Raw genomic sequence first — 20,285 nt, forward strand, 5'->3', positions numbered from 1 at the left:
GGCTAAGGACATCTGTGTTGGTGGAGGGTAATTCTTGCCGTATGAAAAATTTGAAAGTGTTGCTCGGGTTGTTTGGTGTACATTCCGGCCGCACCGGCTATGTCCCAGACACTCGTCTGGCTCTTAAGCTTTGGGGAGGCTCAAAATCTTATGACATTACTATATTGAGCACTCGGGAGGTATCTGGCCTAGCTGCTATTGCGAGCACAGTAGGCATGGGGACTGGACCTGGGGGACTCCCTAATTGATACAAATTGGGACCGGGCATGTAGGTCGTTCACAAGATTTACTGTAACAATTGATCTAAGCATATTCATTTCTGTTATCTTCCCTGGACATACACGCCTTTCGTGTACTCAGCAGGATCTACCACAATCATGAGCCTAAATGCCGTGCATGTGTTGAGGATGTTGTAATACTTCCACACATGACATTGGATTGCAGGGAAGTTGGCGCATTGGGGTGGGGGAGTAGTCCCATGAATTAAGGCGGATACTAGACTCCAAATAGGCCTGTTACCCGGGAGGTGTTTGCTGAGAATGATGCCATGGCCCCTGGGCAATAAAATGTTGTGCAATTCGCACTCCTAGCGAAGCGTATAGTGGCTATCAATTGGATTGGTGCTCGGGCGCCTTAGCCAAACATGTGGCTGAGGGATGTCTTGGCGTGGGTGGTAGCCTAGAAGCAGAACATTAGGCTCTCTAGTACTGATGATAAGGTATTGAATGACATTGTGACATGGATTTTGGTGCAATTTTATTGCCATGGGACAAGCACTGACCGATCCGATCTAGAGTCCAGTTTTGAGGAAGTTGGTGTATATTTCATCAGCTGCACATGTTCATCGCTGAGGCTTTGGGTTTCAGGTGTGTTTTTATAAGGTAAATAAGGAATGAGGGAACAGGGTGATTGACTAGTCCAGTGTACACTCTCCCTAATAGAACTAGTAGTAAATTGTGGAGTACTGTTCAAAATGGTCAAAAGAAATGAAAAGAAACACAACTAATCTACAGTGTACTCTACAATTTACTACGTGTTTTTATGAGATCCGGTGTATGTATGTTTGCTGTCCTGGTATTCATTATTGTAATATACATCTATTGTTTACTGGATTCTGTTTGCTCTGCAGATGCTGGGAGTAGTTGGGATGTGCAGCAAGTTTTCATGTTGCTATTCTATATTTCTACTTCGTCACATTTACGTTTTTCACTGTGTACATGCAAAATCTAAAATAGACATACATATATATATATATATATATATATATATATATATATATATATATATATATATATATATATATATATATATATATTCGATGACATGTTTAGCTGAAGATACACATGCTATGCATAGCGATTCCGGCATCTAGTGTTGGGCTCGGAGTGTTACAATTTGTTTTTGTTCAAAGAAGTCTTTTATAGTCACGGGATCGAGTGACTCCTCCTCTCGGTTCCATTGCGCATGGTCATCGACTCCATTGTTAGGTTGTTACTTTTCTGCCGTCAGGTTCAAACGTGTTTCCTCTCGCTCCGAGATTTCGATTCGGAACACTTTAGAAAACCTTCCCTTTCATCGGTATTGTATTGATCGCATTCTCCATCTAGCATCAAACCAGTAGTACCGTCGGTAAACCACTTTGTTCGCACTTCGGGGCGCGCAAACCCAACTCTGGTCTATTCGGGCCGACCGCGTGGAGAGCCTGATGGATTGAACTCCATTCCAATTCTGCCCTCTGGGCCACGCTAAATACTCATACAGAGACCAACACCTGGTTTGCAACCTGTGCCTTTGCCTTTCTCCAGACCATCGGGAGGAAAACTGCGAGGCCTGTAGATCGAAAAAGACTCTTAGAAACCGAAGAGCAAGAAGGCTGGAAGTGGCGTTGAAGAGCGGTGAACATTTCTACGTTACCGAAGAGAAACCGACGCAAACACCAGTCTCTATCCGAGACAGTCGGCACAGGAATCTGAGGACGACAGACCCATCACAGCCGGCCAGCATGTGAGTACATCTGCCCCTGCAGCCCCACACAAAAAACAACAGAAGGCCTTGGGTACACCACTGCCGGAAAGCCATGGTTCGGCCTGGAAAAAGACTGTCGGTGACCGACCCTCGGGTTCGGCACCGAAAAAGGCCACACCTCCGACGACTTTGGAGTCGACAAAAAATATCAAGGGCTCCATTTCAGACTCCAGCAAAAAAAAAGCTATTTTCAGAGTTAAAAATTAGAAAGACTGTTTCGGAGCCGAGACCTTCCTCATCATTTTCGATACCGAAAAAACATCAGCCAAAGCAATGGTGCTCTCTATTCTACACCATATAGGGGGGAATTTCGTAATCCTCGGTTTCGAGGAGGTTTTAGACCACAATCCTCTAAGGCATCAACCTCATAAGCAAAACCAACTTATCAAACCCAGTACCAGCGAGGTGGGTTTAGAGGCACTTATATAGGACAATACTCTAGAAATAGAGCTGAATTCCAACCCTCTAAACAACCAGCAACACAACCAAAACAGTGACTCCTCACTTCCTTCCACTCCACACATCTCCTGTTGGGATAAGACTGCAACACTTCCATGCCAATTGGGAAAAGATCACCACAGACAACTGGGTGTTATCAATTATCCGCAATGGCTATTGCCTAGAATTGATAAACACTCCTCCAACTATTCCACCAAGGTATCACAAATTAACCCCAGAACATACAGTTCTGATACAACAAGAGGTTCAATCTCTACTACGCAAACAAGCAATAGAATTAGTTCCACAATCTCAACTATCAACAGGAGTTTACTCACTGTACTTCCTAATTTCCAAAAAAGATGGCACCCTCAGGCCAATATTAGACATCAGGCCACTAAATCTATATATCCCATCAGAACATTTCCACATGGTAACTCTCCAAGATGTTATTCCACTGCTAAAAAATTTTTTTTAAAAAAGACTTTGACAGCCCAGGACCTCAAAGATGCGTATTTCCACATACCCATCCATCCAGCCCACAGAAAATACCTCAGGTTTGTTATACAAGGAAAACACTACCAATTCAAAGTGTTACCTTTCGGCATAACAGCAGCTCCAAGGGTATTCACAAAGTGCTTAGCAGTAGTAGCATCTTACCTAATAAGACAGCATATCCATGTATTTCCATATCTAGACGATTGGCTAATAAAATCAAGCAATCATACACAATGCCAAAATCATACACGGTATGTGATAGAAACTCTGCACACCCTAGGGTTTGTATAAACTACCAGAAGTCATACCTTCAGCTGACACAGATACAACCGTATTTAGGTGCTATCCTAAATACTCAGCTAGCTCTAGCGTATCCAAATACACAAAGGATACAAGCTTTTCAAAATCTAATTCCACTTATACAACCAAATCAACAATACACTGTAAGATTTGTCATGAAAATACTAGGAACGATGGTGTCTTGCATTGCAATAGTCCCACATGCAAGATTAAACATGAGGCCCTTACAACAGTGCTTTGCACAACAATGGTCACAAGCACACGGTCAACTTCAAGATCTAGTGTTGGTAGACCCCCCAAACACATATGTCCCTTCAAAGGTGGAATCGCAACAACTTAATCAAGGGGCAGTCATTTCAAGACCCTGTGCCTCAGACCATAATTACAATAGATGCATCAATTATCGGTTGGGGAGCTCACCTAAACAATCACAACATTCAAGGGCTATGGGATGTCAAACAGGAACAGCTATACATAAACCATTTAAGGTTATTAGCTGTGTTCCTTGCCCTCAAAGCTTTTCAACCTCTTCTCAAACACAAGAATGTTCTTATAAAAACAGACAACATGACAACTGTGTATTAGCTCAACAAGCAGAGAGGGACACATCCATCTCCTCCCTTCTAGCCCAAACAATTTGGAAATGGGCAATTCATAATCAAATTCATCTATTAGCATAGTATATTCCAGGGATAGACAATCAGTTGGCAGATGTCGTCAGCAGAAATCACCAACAAACACAAGAATGGGAGATTCACCATCAAGTACTTTCAAAAGTGGGGGACACCAAACCTAGATCTATTTGCAACAAGTGAAAATACAAAATGCCAAAACTTTGCATCCAGACATCCACTGTCCAAGGGCAATGCTCTATGGATCAATTGGTCAGGGATCTTTGCTTACGCGTTTCCCCCTCTCCTTCCATTTCTGGCCAACAGGTTGCGCCAAATTTCACTCAATATGATACTCATTAGCACCAACATGGACACGTCAGCCATGGTACACAACACTACTAGATCTATCTGTGGCACCTCACTCCAAACTCCCATGCAGACCAGATTTGTTAACATAAAACAAAGGTCAGATCAGACATCCAGACCCCAATGCTCTCAATCTAGCAATTTGGCTCCTGAAGTCATAGAATTTGGCTATTTAAAACTCCCATCAGAATGTATGGAAGTTATTTTTTTTTAAAAGCACGTAAATCCACTACTAGACAGTGCTACGCAAACAAATGGAAAAGATTTGTTTTATTGTCAATCTAAAACCATAGAGCCTCTCTCAGCATCAATACAAGACATTGTATGTTATTTACTTCATTTGCAAAAATCAAATTTAGCTTCTTCCTCAATGAAAATCCACCTTCCTGCAATAGCTGCATATTTACAAACTATTCAACATAGCTCTTTATTTAAAGTTCCTGTTATTAAAGCTTTCATGGAAGGATTAAAATGCATCATTCCACCAAGAACACCACCAGTTCCAACATGGAATCTAAACATAGTACTTACCAGACTTAAGGGACCACCTTTTGAACCCATGCGCTCTTGCCAAATTAAATTTCTAACATGGAGGGTTGCTTTCTTGTGGCAATTACTTCTTTACGAAGAGTAAGTGAAATACGAGCTTTTACTCTTGAAGAACCTTTTTTCCAAGTACACAAACCTAAAGTTGTACTAAGAACAAATCCAAATTTCTACCAAAAGTAGTCCCACAATTTCACATCAATCAAACAGTGGAACGGCCAGTCTTCTTCCCACAGCCAGATTCTGTGGCAGACAGAATTCTACATACATTAGATCTCAAAAGAGCTTTAATGTACTACATAAACAGAACTAAACAATTTAGGAAATCAAAACAACATTTTGTAGCTTTCCAACAACCACATACAGGCAATCCTATATCAAAACCAGGTTTAGCTAGATGGATTGTTAGGTGTATACAAACATGCTATATCAAAGCAAAAAGACAACTTGTACTCTCTCCTAAAGCACATTCTACAAGAAAGAAAGGTGCAACAATGGCTTTTTTAGGAAACATACCAATAGCTGACATATGTAAAGCAGCTATATGGTCAACACCTCATACGTTTAGTAAACAACACGCCACAGTAGGACAAGCTGTCCTAAAAACATGATTTCAAACAACTTCAACTCCTACAGGCTAGCCACCGCTATTTTGGGAGGACAAACTGCTTTGTAGTCTATGCATAGGATGTGTATCTGCAGCCACACATGCCATTGAACGGAAAATGTCACTTACCCAGTGTATATCTGTTCGTGGCATGTTGTGCTGCAGATTCACATGCACCCTCCCTCATCCCCGGAAGCCTGTAGTCGTTTAAGTTAATACATTTGTACATATGTAAATACATTTACATTTGCATGGACATCTCTTTTCTCTTATCTACTTTATTACTCCTTTCTTCACCATCTGCAGGAAAACAATCTAACAGTGGAGTCGATGACCATGCACAATGTAACTGAGAGGAGGAGTCACTCGATCCCGTGACTCAAAAAGACTTCTTCAAACAAAAACATCTTGTAACACTCCGAGCCCAACACTAGATGTCGGAATCGGTATGCATAGCAAGTTAATCTGCAGCACAACATGCCACGAACAGATGTACACTGGGTAAGTGACATTTTCCATATATATATATATATATATATATATATATATATATATATATATATTTTTTTTTTTTTTTTTTTTAAGGATTTCCGGTCTAGATTGTTAACATGATTTTTGTTCTTCAAGCTTCCGAGACGTTCTGATTGATAGTGTTGAATTTGGAGGTTGCAAGTGTCTCTTGTGTTTGCTTAGTTTCATATATGTGCCAGTATTGAGGCCTGAACAATCTGTCACTTTTAATGTGTTTGCAACTTCATAACGGTCACTCCATGCTTAAAATGTAGAAGCTTTACTTTGAGAGCCACAAGAATAAAAAGTTGGTTCAATTATATGACCTGCCAGGTGGGTAGGTTTAATTTGTAATTTCAGTTTTAAGACTGCCTGGTCATTTTGCAAATAGTGACTGGACTTTTGCGAAGCTGCTCCTTGCACTTTACCTGGTTTCTCTGTGAAAGAGAAGCTGGTAGTATTGCATTCTAAACTACAAGTAATACTTACGATGTCTGCTCAAAGAGGTGAGTATTGCTTTACTGTGTCTACTTCTTAAAAAGGCAGTCCAGCATAGTAGACCCCCTAATGTTGAATCTTACTTCTGTATCACTTATAAAAGGTACTTCTGCTGAATACTTCTAACCGCAGATTACTTGGACATTCCTCACCTCCCAATACTCTGAGTGCCAGACTAGATAATTAAGTGAAGCTTTTGTAGAGTGCTCAAATACCAAAAGGTCTTAGCACTAAAGATGTAACCCCAGAAACAACTACAGAAACAGAAGACCATACTGTCTAGCTTAGGTCACCTGCAGTACAAATAGACATGTTTGTTGCAGTTTCCTAAAGAGGGGCAGGTTTGATTGAAAGCTTGGAGCCAATGGGAGAGAGTTCCATAGTTTACAGCCAACATAGTGAAAACTCCTGCCCCCATCTAGATTTCTTTATTTTTGGGACTTTTACCACATAGGCTAATGAAGACTGTAGGTCTCATTTGGGCCGGTACCAGGGAAAGGTTCTCTGAAAATAATGAGGGCCCTTTCAATGCAAGGAATTCTGAATAACACAGAGATATGTGAATCTGACCCTGCCCACTGCTGGTAACCAATGAAGATCCCGTAATTCCTTGGTGATGGAACCATTTTTTTTTTTTTTTGGTTTGCTTCTAATCAGTTGTCCGGCGCACCACTAAATGAACCTAAGCAGTTCTGGTTTTTCATATTACTGCCCCAAAGGTGACGGAGCAGAGCCACATATATGTGCCATCCCTGTTCGCTGATTCCTGGCCCTTTCTTTCTGCACCTTCCAAAGTAGCACTAGAGCTATGCTTCCAATTTTGTCAGCTTTCCGACAAATTCTAAATCATATTCCAGTGTGCTTGGGAGTGATGTCCCAACCTAAAACTACAGGTTTGAAGCCATGCCACGACTGCAAGAAACACATTTTGGTAACTGACTTGCACAAGGTGTGCCTCTGGTGTCTGGGCTTGGGCCACAACTCGAAGCCATGCAATCATGTACCCTCATGCACCTGAAGGCAGTCTGGGACTGGGAGGCAAAGCTGTATGTTACTGAACGGAATAAGTAGACACAGCCTTCATGCAACTTAAAGACTTTGTCCCGCTTCCAAGGCTGTTTCCACGAGTGGTCAGCTTAGTGTTTAAAGTCCTCTACTAAGTCGAAGTCCAAGCACAAAGATGAAAAAATTCAACCCTGTCCCGCCACTCTGTACCACAAGAGAAGGCGCCATGATGTGCAGTATTCGCCCTCGAGTTCTTGAGTAATCAAGCCGATCCCTCAGCTGATTCATGTGCGCCTTAGTTTTCCAGGTCATCAGCTACACTAGAGCAGATTGAAAACTTTTAGGAGGCCACTCTACAGATTTTTGAGTGCCTTGACTACTTCTTACATGTCTCCTGTCCCCAAGGAACAGAAGAGGACCACAGTCAGGTTGCTACCAATAGATCTTTCCTGTGTGCCCCGTACTTACTCCGGGAGAAGGTTCCACCCTTACTCCAAGACCTGCTCTGGGCCCTCTAACGTAAATGACAATACCAATCCCACTGGTGTCAAAGAAGCTCCAGTGCTGATTCCAGTGCCAGATACTGAAATGACTGGCAATGTCTCCCCACAAGATTGAGAGCGCAACTAGTTGTCATATATCATGATTCTAACCCGGTGGCTCTACAAGGGCGGATGCCGTCAGAGGCTTCAGTATCTTTTTGGCTCTGGCTCTGAAAATCTTGATGGATGAGATGGTTTTCTCTCCCCTCATTAAATAGATATTAACATTTTACATGGATTTACAAGAGACCAGTGGATTTTACACTTTAGTTTTGACTTTCCACTTGGGCCACCAGTGGAAGAAAGTTCCTCTTTTGCAGTGGTGGTCTGGAGGGCAGCTGAGGTCTTTTTACAACTGCCGTCAGTTGAGGCCAGAGCAAATATCCATACCACGCTATTGCATTTTGGGCCAGCTTCATCTGATCTTTGCTTCCTTTAGAAGAGTCCCTCACTGATATCTTGATGGGCACCTAGTCAAAACCCTTTTCCTGCTCGCTGTGAACAGGGAGGTGGCTATGTGTCACAGATAGGCTCCTGGCGATCCTAGTTTTTTTTGCTAAACATCCTAACGTCGAAAGCCATGTGGTTCAAGCTTCAACTAGTAAAATAAATCCCAGTTCATTCCCCAAAAATCCTCCGGATTGGGAGTCCTAGAGGATTGTAAGCTTTTGCCAAACATATGTTTTCCTCAGTAAGTCAAATACTCCATTTGGTTAATTCTGCCTACCTGTTGGGCAGCTGCTCGCTTGCCTGTGAGGCATGACCAGTTTGATCTTGCTCTCTCAGAATACCTTGGGGCCTCCCTGGCTCAGACAATTCATGATGGATAAGATGCAGCCAAATATGTTGTCTGCACTGGCCTACATACTACTTATTGCCAGATGAGGGCTCTTGGCACCAGTGCTGTTCATGTCAAATCAGAGAGAATTTCAGAAAAACACCTGTCAGTTCCTCTCCAGGAAGCATTGGCGTTGCACTCCGAGGGTGCTATCAATAGAGTACCAGACTTAGAAAGAGGAGGGCATTGTGATTCTCGTTATATCCTTGTGCCGAAAAGGCTAAGGATTTTTGGCCTTTGAATGTCCATTTGCGAATGAAAAGTTAAAAATGCTCATGGTGGTCCATATCTCGCCCATTTCCTGTCTGCTGTCAACCCCAGCAACTGGATGGTGGCCTTGGCTTTGCAGGATGCATACATTCATACACCTGTCCAGCAGTTCCATAGATATTACCTGGCTGTTAAGGTAACCCAGTTTGCTGTGCTCCCTTTTGGTTTCAGCAGTGCTCCTCTGGTGTTCATGAAAGTGATGGCTGTGGTCGCTACCCATCTTTAGAGGACGGGCATAAACGTTTTCCCTAACTCGATGGCTGGCTGTTGAGGGTGGGCTTGTCACCATCAGTCATAAACCACTTCAGATGACAGCAGACCCCCTTAAATCCCCATGGATCACTATCAGTGAGCCGAAGTTACACCTGACTACTTTACACAGGCTTCTATTTATTTAATATTTTGGGACACAGTGCTGTTCTGGGACTTCCTTCCACCGCTACGAGTATTGGATATTTGGGCTATGATCCTGATGTTTTAACCTTATTCCTGGATCCCAGTGAGAGCAGTTATGAGGCTTCTAGGTAGGCCTTTAAGCCTTCTTGTAGGCTATCCCAAGTGGCACATGCATACTGTTATATAGAATCTGAAGTTCCAGTGTCCCTAGCATTAAGCAAATACGACAGATGTAATGCAGGTCTCAGAGGGAAAGGCTCATGATCTTCAGCGGTGGCGGGTTGACTGAAATTGGTCCTGTGGCATGCCCCTCTCCCCTCCACACTCAGAGCTGATAGTATTGAAAGATGGATCCATGCTAGCCCGGAGAGGTCATTTGAGGGAGGTGAAGAGCCAAAGACTCTGGTCTTTGCCAGAAGCCTGGCTCCACATCAATCTGTTGGATTTGAGGATCATTCATATTCTCTGCTATCTATCAAGGAGAGACGAGTGCAGATTCTCACAGACTATACCACTGCCATATGGCACTGCTACAAGCAGGATGGAGTTGGGTTGAAGGTTCTCCTCCAGGGGCATTGTGCTTCTGGGTTTGGCTGTAGTCCACATGGCAGGGTCCATAAATGCCAGAGAGGAAGATCTGATCAGGCATTGTCTGTCAGATCACAAGTGGTAAGTAAATCCTGAGGTGGTGCACGGCATCTTCAACAGTGGGGAGAAACCTAACTAGCTCATTTTGCCACCATTGAGAATGCAGTGTTGAAAGGCTTATGCATTACAGTTTATGCAGAAACCCTCATTAGGAGATGTGTTCATGCTGGAAGGGAACCCTGAACTCTTCTATGCCTTCCTAGCTGTGTATCTCCTAGCCAACGTTCTAAAATAAAAATCAAGAGTGACTGGGCAAAGTCACCCTAGGGGCTCAAGGTTGGACCGGGAGAGTGTTGTAGTAAGCACTTCTGGGTATGGGCATTTTTCTTTGACCAGGCTACCACTTCATGAGGCTCTTCCGGCACAGTAACAGGGCAGGGCACTCTACCTGAATCTGTGCAATCTATACCTACATATGTTGGGATTAAAGGGTGGCACCCGACTGCGTTTGAGCTGCCACCTGAAGTGGTTGAGGTCCTCCTTGCCATTGAAAGATTACCTACATCATAAGCAGATTGTGCTTGCTTATTTCTGATGCCCAAAAAGGACAAAGACCTCCATCCAATAGCATTTAGGTACCCTCTCAACTTCTTCCTGAAGGAGGAAAAAGTCCAAGATGCTCACCTTCGCTCAGGCCCTGTCGGCCCTTGTCCCTGGACACTGGATGTAAGGGTTAGGCTTGCAGGACACCTATTTTCACATATCCATCCTGGGTGTCTACAGGCATTGCCTCTGATTCACGTATGCCACAAGCACTTTCAGTTCACTGTGCTCCCTTTTGGCCTTCCTTGCGCCCCTAGGGTGTTCACAAAGGTCAAGGCGGTTGTCGTAGCCCATCTGCAGAGGTCAGGTGTTTGTCTTTACCTTATCTTGACGAATGGCTGTTTTCTCTCACCTCCAGACTGACAGACCTCTTGCATTTGCTGGGGTTCACTAAAACAGGCTGAAGTCACACCTGACACTCTTAGACCCTCCTTTTCATCACAGTTCTTCTGGACACAGCGCAGTTTTGGTACTATCCCCCAGAGTGGCAAGTCTAGGATATTCAGGCTATGATTCTGATATTTCAGCCTCTATCCTGGATTTTGGTGGTACTGACCTTTAGGCTGCTAGGCCTCATGGTCTCCTACATCCTGGTGGGTAACACATGATTGCTGGCAAATGTGGGCTCTGCAGTGAGACCTGAAGTCCTAGTGAAACTAACATAAAGAAAATCTCTCTGACCTGGTCCTGATAACAGAGGGAACGTCAAAAGATCTGCAGTGGTGACTTATGAACTGTGATTGGGTCAGCAGCAGACCCCCTTTCATTTCATCTCGCAGAGCTAAATATGGTGACAGGTGCGGCACTCCTGGTTTGGGGAGGCCATCTGGGGTAGATGGAGATCAAAAGACTGTGGTATTGGCACCATATTAACCAGTGGAAGTTGAGAGCGCTTTGTCTGCTATTGAAAGCCTTTCTTCCTTCCCTTAATAGAAGGCTAGTTCAGGTGTAAACTGACAACACCACTTCAGGTAGTATTGCAACAAGCAGGGTGGGGTGGGGTAATGGACCCTCTGTCAAGAGGCACCTTGTCTATGGACATGGCTGGAACGTAGTGACACATTCCTAGTGTACAGCACATACCTTGGCAACAATGCCTCGTGGATCACAAATGGCACCTCTACCTGGCAGTAGTGCAATGTCTCTTTTGTGACTGGGGAGAATCTTGGTTAGATCTATTCACCACTGCCAAGAACAAGCAATGTCAGCACTTCTGTTCATTGGAGTTTCCAAGGTGGTGCACGCTCGGAGATGTTTCATCTCAAATGGGCTTCAGTCTTTATATATGCCTTACCACCAATACCACTCCTACTCAGGGGTCTCAAGAAGATCAGGAATAACCAGGCCCAAGTCATTCTTGTCTCTCCAGATTGGGCACGGAGAGTATGGTATCCTTAACTCCTAAGCATGAGCATCGGTTCACCAATCAGGCTGCCTTTTCGGGAGGATCCTCTCACGGCAACAGGGCAAGGTCACACTCCGCCTTGCCACTCCACACTCCGCCTTCATGGAGTTTAAGCGGCGGTGACTGACCGTCTTCCACCTTTGTTCAGAAGTCTGTTATTCTGGCAGCCATGTCTCTCTCAACCAAGACAGTATACGCCTGCTGTTAGGAAATGTTTGTGGCTTAGTGTCCATCCAAAAATGTTGATCCCCTCTCCCAACCTTTGTCTGAGGTGGTTGTTCTACAGTTAGTCTTGCAATACTTTGCTTTGGACACAGTTAAAGGGGATCTTTCGGCCATGTCGGCTTTGTGCTTGCCGATCAGCCCTCCCTTTTCCAAGTCACCTGTTACGACTCATTTACTGATGAGACTCCCAACATGTTTGCTCCAAAACCCTTCATCATGCCCCAATGGGACCTCAAACTAGTCTTGACATTTTTGATGTACTTGCCCTTCAGACATGTGCATAGCTGCCCTCTGCATCTTTTGACCATCAAAACAGCCTTTCTAGTGACCATTCTATTGACCAAGAGGGTTATTGAACTTCAAACAATCTCTCTGCACCCTCCATATACCCACTTTTTTTTTTCCAGACAAACTGGTTCTGAGAACACATGCCTCCTTCCTGCCGAAAGTGATGACACTGTTCCACATGGTCGACCTTCTTTGTTCTCCTCACCCTTCCAAAGAGGAGGAGAGGCTCCATCGTCTGGTCCCAAAAATATTGTTATCAGTCGACATGGATCGTACCAAAGTATACAGGTGGACGATCAACTCTTCATTGGGTTTGCCTGGACAAAGAATGGAAAAGCTGTGCAGAAACAGACCATCACTGTGTGGATTGTACTCTGCATTAAGATCTGCTACGCACTGGCCAAAACGCAACCCCTTGAGGATTTATGGACTCATTCCCTCAATGCTACAACTACTGATTTAGCTCAGAGATGCCGTCCTGGACATCTGTCAGGCCCCGACGTGGACATTGCTACACACATTTACTAAGCACTGCTGCCTGGACAGACAGGTCCATCATGGTGGACATTTTGCATGTTTGATCTTCCAGAACTTCCTGGTCTGAATAGCTCACAGAGCTGCCATCCTAGACATCTTTCAGGCCCGGACGTGGGTATTGCTGCACACATTTACCAAGCACTGCTGCCTGGACAGTCAGGTCCATCATGGTGGACATTTTGCAGGTTTGGTCTTCTAGAACTTCCTGGTCTGAATAGCTCACACAGCTACCGTGCTGGACATCTCTCAGGCCACGACGTGGGCAGCGCTGCACAAGTTTACTAAAATATCAAGAAGAACAATGGTCTGAAGGTAGGGATAAACTACATCAATATTTTTTTAAACACAGTGCTCAATACTGTCTTAATGGATAAATTATTTTCCAAAATGTATTGTAACTAATTATATGCAAGGCAAACTATCTCATTGGTGAATATATATATATATATATATATATAGAATACAAAATATTTACAACACAAAACATTACACGCATAAAATTAAACACATGGAATTGAATTCACATTTTCATCTTAATTCAACTATGGCCAACATCTAGCTTTCTCGAAGTTTTGTAGCAGACCATACCGTCAATAGAGGGTTATGCCCAACAACCTTTCTTTGTAACAAACTGGTGGTCACAATTTTAGAATTCCGATTGTAATCCACTCTGTTGCGATGATTGGAGGTTCACGCACAAGCCACTGGCAAATACCTATATGTCTTTTAAGGTATTTTGTAGTGCATATTAAGTGATTTTTTTTGTGGAGTTGACTCCAATTTAAGAACACAATCTCGCCAATATGTATGTCAACGCGTTTCAGCCTTTTCAATCAGGGCCTCAACAGGACTACCAAGGGGCAGCGTCACATCTGTCAACAGCCGTATTCTTGTTCTGCATTAGGGAACATTGTGTACTATCAACTGCAGATATGTGTCATTAGAAGTTCCAAAATTACTCTGTGGTTATTAATCTGGACCCAGCACGCATACGCGGCACTTGTGGCCAGGGAGGCATCAACATTGATCTAAACGCTACTTCAAAGTATTGTGGTTACGGACTTGCTTACTTGGCAGTCAATGGAAGGATTTCGAATGGGTGTTAGACGTACAGCACGGCGGCAGAAATTCTGCCCAAGTCAACTGCTCGTCCGTATTGCCGCGTCTCCAAAGCAACGACATGCCTCTTCCAAGTTTACTAAGCACAACCGTATGGACAGTCAGATTCATCATGACGGACATTTTACCCTTTCGGTCTTCCAGAACTTCCTGGCCTAAATTTGTTCACAGACTCACCTCTGAGGAGGTATTGCTTTGGTACCTATTCTAAAGTAAGGAATCTGCAACGAGAAGTCTCTCGTCAGATTAAAAAGTCACTTACCTTAGGAAACGCCTTATCTGGTAGAAACTCTAGCTGCAGATTCCTTACTGATCCTCACAATTTTTGCGAATGGATTTCTCCCACTAGTATGGTCCCTATATGTCCTTAATATCTGCACACTGCTCCGAAGCATCCTATTGTGGCTTAATGCTTCTGGCACAGAAATGTCACGAAAACAAACTGTCATCACACAGGTTTGGCGTCTATATAGCCATTGCACATGTCGCATATAGCATGGATGCCGCCAATGTGAAGCGGATCAGCACCACCCAACAGCACATAGATGTACTGCTCAAAACTTTTTGTATCCAGTCTGACATCTGGAGAATATGGTGAGAACAGGAATCTGGGCGTTACCAAAGGTAATGCAACAGTTACCATGTCAGTGTGACCAGGAGGAACCCCTTTTTCCGATGAGACAGACCAGTAGCAAGGGCGTTGTGGGAGCCCCCACCTCCCAATTTTGAAAGGGGCCCTTCAGCACGTGAGCTGTGTACAAATTTAATTTAGCATCATAAATGTTGCTTCTGTTCTATTGTCAGCATGCTCCCAAGGCCCCGAAGAAAAATGAAAAACAAAGTTAGTTTCTCTTTCAGTCGGTGGGTCGGAGAAGTCCAGTTTGTAGAGTAGGTGGGACCCCTTGTAGCGTGAACATTTTATATACGTTCGAAGTGATCATGTCTAGGAGTCCGGAGCGGTGTTTACTTTGTATCTTGTTATCGGCATGGAGAGGTGCAAATCAAGGATTGGAGATCCCTGCAACAGAAAATATGACTGTGTAAAAAATCGGAACTCTTTTTTAGAAAGGTATGATAATGTTTGAATATTCTGTCTAGGCATAAGGTTGTGTCACTGGATCAACTTGCTGACTTCTTATTCCGTGCAGGATGGGTCTCATTGTCCGTTGCAATGTCGTTTTAGAAGTTGTCAGATTGCCTGCTTCCGTGTCGACATCGGCTACTTCAGAGTCTTTGAATCCTAGGTGTCTAGGATCAGGAGCACCGTCGGCGTCAGCTTGTAATGCTGTGGTTGCGAGAGAAGGAACAGAGAAAGTCATGGGACGAGGGCGCACTAAACTGCACCATTATTGTGTGCAATCAACATTTCAGAAATGCAGGGGGCCACCGAGTCCACTAGGGCACAGTAAGACGACATCCGTGAATTTAATAATGAAGTCCCCGAAGTCCTGACTACTGCACTAATAAAACAGTCGATTTTCTATGCGAGTACAGTAACGAAAACTCCTACATCTTGATTAACAGTTGCAGTTAGTCAATAGCTGATGAAAATCGACAGATCAACAAGTGAATGGGGCATAAAATACATCCACGAGCGACTGGCCTTTTGATCCTCTCTGTAGGTGGTAGTTCTGCTCTGCCCACTTACCTAAGTGACCCTCACCATGCTGGCCTAAGGAATAGACTGTAAAAGGTGCACTATAGCTGACATCTTCCTAGATTCAAAATTGTAAGTTGCCAGTATGAAGAAAAATTATTTTTACATACAACACCAAAAGATTTTTTAAAGCTTTGCAGGTTTTTTTCCAGTTAGTTTTCCTTTGGCCTTAGGAAATGCTGAAACGATGGCTATGCAATTAACGTACACATTGTAACAGTAGGTGAGGTATTTAAGAATTTAGACTAAATGTCCACCCCCAACCTCCCACCCCACCTCCGGTGAGAGAGTTTGACCTACATGCTTTGGCTATGGTTAAATCAGCAAAATTGTTTTTTGAAGATCGATAACGCATCATTCGTTGACGCCTGTTTGTAAATCGGTTAAAGTAGAATTCCAAATGCAGAACGAATTAATTCATAGCTTCTCTAACAATTGTGACATTTGGACACACTTTCAGCAGTTATTTTAAAAGTTACCCTCGTTCTGCCATAGAATTGTAAATTATGTTTCTTTGTAGACTGCAATGTTTGGAGTCTGCTTCCATACCTGATTCTCCTTATATACTAATGCGTGCTGAATTGCAAACCTTGCTTTTTGCTTTGATCATTTCCTGAATGTCTTTCTGAAGTCTGTTACGCTGATTGCTAGTGAACTATTGTAATCTATACTTTAATAAGTCATATGTAAAACGCAACCTTTATTGTTTAATAACATAATTTGCATTTCCGTTTCTTTTAGCGCATCGTTTCACTACAATATGGGCGCCTAGCATGTGGATATTCTAGTCTGCTGGACGGATGATTACCAAAGCGTGAGACATTGGTGAAGTCATGTCAGCCAACTATTTCATATGTTTAAAGTTAGGTTTTTTAGCCTTAGTTGGAACTACTGTTACAATAGTGATGTGCCTGATCATGCAGCAATCACCCACTTTGGTTGAGAAAATGAATTGGATATATTTTTACGAATATGAACCAATCTACAAGACGAACTTCACTTTCACACAACATGTAAAATGTAAAGATACAAATCCATTTTTGGTCATTCTGGTGTCTTCCAGACCAAAAGACACATTCGTCCGACAGGCCATCAGAATAACGTGGGGTTCTGTAAACATGTGGTTTGGACATCACGTTAAAACCCTGTTCTTACTAGGCCAAGAACCAAACGAAGATGCCAGGATGGAAACATTGATAGAGTACGAAAGTAAACTTAATGGAGATATTATTCGCCAAGATTTTCTGGATACCTATCATAACCTTACTTTAAAAACTATAATGGCTTTCCAGTGGGTTTCACAATTTTGCCCAAATGCCAAATATATCATGAAAGCTGATTCAGATGTGTTCATCAATACTCCCAATTTATTAAACTTTCTTCTGACGTTTAATTCATCTGACAGTTTGTTTACTGGTTATCCCCTCTTTGATAACTATGTACAGAGAAGCATACTTCACAAAGCATATATTTCCTATCTAGAATATCCTTTCAGGATTTACCCACATTATTGCAGTGGCCTGGGATATGTACTCTCTGGAAAGTTGGCCCTGAAAATCTATGAAGTTATGAGTCATGTTAAACCTATTTGGATTGAAGATGCCTATGTTGGAATTTGTTTGAAAGTACTGAATGTGGCTGTGCATGCTCCCAGAAACCCAGAATTGTTTGTTTTATATGCAGTTGAATTTTCTCTCTGTGAATACAGGAAGGCATGTGCTGTACATGGTCTGTCCTCAAATGAGATCATTAAAGTTTGGGACGCCATACAAAAGAACACTTTGGGTAAATGTTCGTGACCGACTGAACATTGCCAAAGGAGCAGTACTACCTGCTTCCTGATTCTGAAATGGGGAACTATTTACTATTCTCACGGGAGCATCACTTCAGCATCTCTTCTAATCATTTCATTCCGACATCAGCACGTAAAGACCCGGGTACAATAATATTTGCATGAGGGTGTAATTGTTAGTTACGACCAGTTTACTCCTGTTAGTAAAAGAATGAGAGATAACATTCTCAAAAAGTATTTACTTGCATTTTTGCATGCGTTATTATCCTTAGAACCGTGGCTTGCATTGGCAAACTCGCGAGTGAGGTTGCCACAGTTCTTGATTGCCACCACTGTTGTGAAAACGGACAGAAGAAAACGTTTGCACCTAATTTTACAACAATGCCTGGACCTACGTGTTACCTAAGCTTTAAAATGTAACATGAAGGACATAGTTCTTGTTTTTGCCAAAGTGTACACTAGAATGTTTTGCTTAATGTCTTTATTGACTCTTTTTGAATAAACAAATTATGGTACTGTTGTTTAAATGTAGCATTATTAATGCACTAGTGCGTTATTGTGTATTTTTATTGAGTCGCTGCACAGCAGTATCACATGGTGAATGTTTAAAATCCGTTTGGTTGCACCAAGGAAGTTTTGCGGCCACCTCCTAATCATTTTAGAGCACGTATTTCATAACAAATCGTCTGACAATTGATATAAGTTAGTAGTTCTTAATTAGCAGTCTTTGCATGCAGAGTAGTCCCGATCACCAGTAAGTCCGCCCTTTTTTTGTAAGAAAGAGATAACAACCATTTGCAATGCAATAGGTCTCGCATTTTCTTGAGTTCGAGCTATTGCCATTGTAAATTCATAACTGGAGTTTTCTTGCCACACAAATTGGTCAACCCTGTCTCAAAATTTTGGCTTCTTCTACCATATAATTCCAGTGGCCCCTCATTTAACTAAAGCACTTCCATTTACCTTCTTCCTCTATCTTAAAACACATATAATTATTATGAAAACCTGTATCAGAAATAAACTTTGGGCATTGGAGTGTAATGCTCAAAACACCCTAACCGAAATATAATTTGGGACGAATTGGAGGGTGAAAGGAAAGAAGGAGTTGTGAGTAAAGATGGAGAGGACAAGTGGCATACAAACGGTGTCATGGACCCTGGAGAAAGAAAGGAAAATGGTTGACTGCAATTTCGGTATGAAAATACAGCAGTAAGAGTTGAGTGAGGTGCCACTGCACCTTTTGCTCCATTGATAACTAGGCCTCAGGAGAGAAAGCGGATGGGGCAGAAAAAGAGAAGTGAAAGGAATACACCAGACAAAAGGAAGAAAGAGAAGGGGTCTAAAAGAAGGGAAAGAACGAATTAGAAAATGGAAACTACTAAGAAGAAATAGAGCAAACATGTGAAACAAAAGAAAAAAGGGAAGGAAGCTAGCGAACGAAAGATGAAAAGGAAAAAATAATGAAAGAAGTGTGAAAAGAAAGAGAAAATTAACATTGGTGGAAAAAATAGAGATGGTGAGAGAAACAAGCAGCAAAAGAATCAGGGCATGTATGTGCTGACACATTTCCCACAGAATGGGAAAACCACTTTGACAGTTTGGGTCCCGACAAGTAACTTGTGGCTTCCACACACAGAGGGAGAAAAAAGAGGGATTTATAGTAAAACGTGAATTGACAGATAGCGATAAGAAAAACACCAGAGAAAGAAAGGAAGAAAGATCTAAAAAAAAAGGAAAGGATGCATACTGAGTCAAAGGAAAGAGCAAATAAAGACAAAGAAAGAATGAAGGGGAGAGAACAAAAATAGTAAAAGAATGAATGTCTGAAGGAAAAAGAGGAACAAAACACGGAAAGAAATAACCACGTTTTTGCGAGTTTGAATGAAGAGGGAGGAAGAGGGAAAATAAAAAAATAAAAAGGGAGAGGAGTAGAAATAGATAGTTGAAATAGTGAAACTGTTAACATGTGGATTTGAAGAGCTGGAAATAGAAAAGTGGGGGAGAAAGAAAACATTGAGAGTAAACAGAGTAAAGGAAAGAACGGAGTGAGATAGGTGAAACAGACCATCCCAAATTTATTTGGGATGGCGGCTAAGAAGAGATTTAATTGGCTCTCCCACGCCCTCAAACAGAAGTGGAGCAGAGGGGACACTGCAGAACAGCAGGAGGTGCATTAGCAGAGTTATATGTGAACTCCAATACTGCAATATTGGGTGCTTCAGATCAGGAGTGGGGGTATAGACAGAGCTGTGTCCTGGCCTAGTGCTGGAATAACAGAAAGGCAGCGGGTGAGGAATGGGAAACAGAGTGCAGTGTAATTCCTGGTATTGGAATAATGGGGCGCTGCAGGTTAGGGTTGAGATGCACTGACAGAGTTGTATGTGGGCTGCAGTACTGGAATAGTAACTGGCACACAAGATCGGAAGTGAGGTATGTTAATGGAGCTATGTGTGGAACCTAGTATTGGCGTGCCAGTGTTGCCAAGTGTTAGCCTGGATGTGCCTTGGTGAAGCTGCGATTGGGGCCCAGAACAGGAGTGGCATTGCCTCTGACCCACAGAAGCGAGGAGTCCTGAAGGGCATGTGTGTGAGCCTTAATACTGAGAAGATGTGCGCTGA

The 20,285-nt window shown here is 42.8% G+C and overlaps 1 protein-coding gene across 1 annotated transcript in view; it reads left to right on the forward strand.

The window, feature by feature from the left end:
* The window catches only part of LOC138266582 (UDP-GalNAc:beta-1,3-N-acetylgalactosaminyltransferase 1-like), a 172,842-nt gene extending 154,661 nt beyond the window's left edge, over positions 1–18,181 (forward strand). The window contains exon 2 of the mRNA XM_069215424.1: positions 16,617–18,181. Coding sequence (XP_069071525.1) covers positions 16,709–17,674 — 966 coding nt within the window. The 5' untranslated portion in view covers positions 16,617–16,708 and the 3' untranslated portion in view covers positions 17,675–18,181. The remainder of the gene's footprint in view (positions 1–16,616) is intronic.
* Positions 18,182–20,285: the final 2,104 nt, after the last annotated feature.

The sequence above is a fragment of the Pleurodeles waltl genome, chromosome 11 (assembly GCF_031143425.1).
Source record: "Pleurodeles waltl isolate 20211129_DDA chromosome 11, aPleWal1.hap1.20221129, whole genome shotgun sequence".
In the NCBI taxonomy this organism is placed as follows: Eukaryota; Metazoa; Chordata; class Amphibia; order Caudata; family Salamandridae; genus Pleurodeles; species Pleurodeles waltl.